The sequence below is a fragment of the Cebus imitator genome, unplaced genomic scaffold, assembly GCF_001604975.1.
Source record: "Cebus imitator isolate Cc_AM_T3 unplaced genomic scaffold, Cebus_imitator-1.0 Scaffold248, whole genome shotgun sequence".
Taxonomy (NCBI): domain Eukaryota; kingdom Metazoa; phylum Chordata; class Mammalia; order Primates; family Cebidae; genus Cebus; species Cebus imitator.
The window spans coordinates 2,632,967-2,634,998 of NW_016107563.1; the positions used below are offsets into that span (position 1 = coordinate 2,632,967).

At 48.3% G+C, this 2,032-nt stretch overlaps 1 protein-coding gene across 5 annotated transcripts in view; it reads right to left on the minus strand.

Annotated features, from left to right (window-relative positions):
* Positions 1-2,032, minus strand: part of LCTL (lactase like) — a 26,599-nt gene that overhangs the window by 21,092 nt on the left and 3,475 nt on the right. For all 5 annotated transcript variants that reach the window (XM_037727925.1, XM_037727924.1, XM_037727923.1 and 2 more), the window contains one exon: positions 1,695-1,804. In XM_037727925.1, coding sequence (XP_037583853.1) covers positions 1,695-1,804 — 110 coding nt within the window. The remainder of the gene's footprint in view (positions 1-1,694; positions 1,805-2,032) is intronic.

Below are 2,032 nucleotides of genomic sequence, written 5' to 3' on the forward strand. Positions count from 1 at the left end.
GCAACCTCCGCCTCCTGGGTTCAGGCAATTCTCCTGCCTCAGCCTCCTGAGTAGCTGGGATTACAGGCACGCGCCACCATGCCCAGCTAATTTTTTGTAGTTTAGTAGAGACGGGGTTTCACCATGTTGACCAGGATGGTCTCGATCTCTTGACCTCGTGATCCACCTACCTCGGCCTCCCAAAGTGCTGGGATTACAGGCGTGAGCCACCGCGCCCGGCCCAGCAGGCTAATTTTTAAATTAGCCTCCAGCTACTCAGGAGGCTGAGGCAGAGGATTGTTTGAACCCAGGAGGTGGAGGTTGCAGTGAGCTGAGATCATGCCACTGCACTCCAGTCTGGGCTACAGAGTAAGCCAAAATCACAAAAAAAAAAAAAAAAAAAAAAGAAAAAGAAAATATTGCTTGAATAGTAACATAGTGACATTCTTGCATGTTGTGATTTCACGGACATTGCTGGGGCAGGGGTCACATGAGTGCCTGTGGTACTGGCTCAAACAAATCAGAGAAAAAAGGCTCAACTTGTTCATCATGCTAGGTTGCCAGATTTTTGAGACAGAGTTTCACTCTCATCGCCCAGGCTGGAGTTCAATGGTACCATCTCGGCTCACCGCAACCTCCATCTCCCAGGTTCAAGTGATTCTCCTGCCTCAGCCTCTCTAGTAGCTGGGATTATAAGCACCCACCACCATGCCCAGCTAATTTTGTATTTTTAGTAGAGACGGGGTTTCTCCATGTTAATCAGGCTGGTCTCGAACTCCTGACCTCAGGGGATCTGCCTGCCTCAGCCTCCCAAAGTGTTGGGATTACAGGCGTGAGCCACCGCACCCGGCATAAAAGACATATCTTTATAGTTTTTAAATTTTGTTTTTATGTCAAGTTCTTTAGAAAACTATTCATTCTTTTCACAGTTACTACAAACATCAATTAAAGCAGTGTGACCTCCCTGCCATACGTGAGTGCTTTGGTTTAATGTTTCTGTCCCCTCAAATTCATGTTGAAACCTTATCCCCTGAGTAGTAGCATTGGGAGGTGATGGAGTCATGAGGGGTCTTTTTTCATGAATGGGATTAGGTGCGCTTATAAAAAGAGGGACACAGCCTTGAAGGCATCATCTTGGAAGCAGATACTGGGCCCTTGGAATTCCCAGCCTCTAGAACTGTGAGAAAATACATTCTCATTCTTTACAAATTACCAGTCTCAGGTATTCTGGTAGAACAGCAAAAGTGGACTAAGACATAGTGAGTCAGAGAGATTTTGTTTGTTTTTGAGATGGTGTTTCACTCTGTCACCCAAACTAGAGAGCAGTGGTGTGATCTCAGCTCACTGAAACCTCTGCCTCCCGGGTTCAAGTGATTCTTCTACCTCAGCCTCCTGAGTAGTTGGGATTATAGGTGCATGCCACCACACCCAGCTAATTTTTGTATTTTTAGTAAAGATGGGGTTTTGCCATGTTGGTCAGGCTGGTCTTGAACTCCTGACTTCATGATCCGCCCTCCTCAGCCTACCAAAGTGCTAGGATTACAGGTGTGAGCCACCGTGCCCTGCCAAGATTTCTTTTTCACTCACTCACATCTTATGGTCCCGAGCCAGAATCCAAACCCTAGTCTCCGCCTTCCGCAACCCAGTCCTCACACCGGGCTCTCTCCTGCTGGGCTGAGCACTCCTCAGGCCTGTGAGCACGCACAGGTCCTCACCTGAGGCAGATCCCAGTGGTGCAAGGTCACGATGGGGGTGACGTTGCTGCTCAGAAGGGCATCGATGAGATCGCTGTAGAATTTCATTCCCTTCTTGTTCACCTTCTCGGCTATAGGTGGAATAAAATAAGACACTAAGAGAAAGGCCCATGGCCTTGGCCTTCTGGAGTGCAGCATTTCTGGGCCCTGTTGCTTTTTTTTTTTTTTTTGAGACAGTCTTGCTGTCACCAGGCGCCAGACTGGAGTGCAGTGGTGCGATCTTGGCTCACTGCAACCTCTGCCTCCTGGGTTCAAGAAATTCTCCTGCCTCAGCCTCCCGAGTAGCTAGGATTACAAAC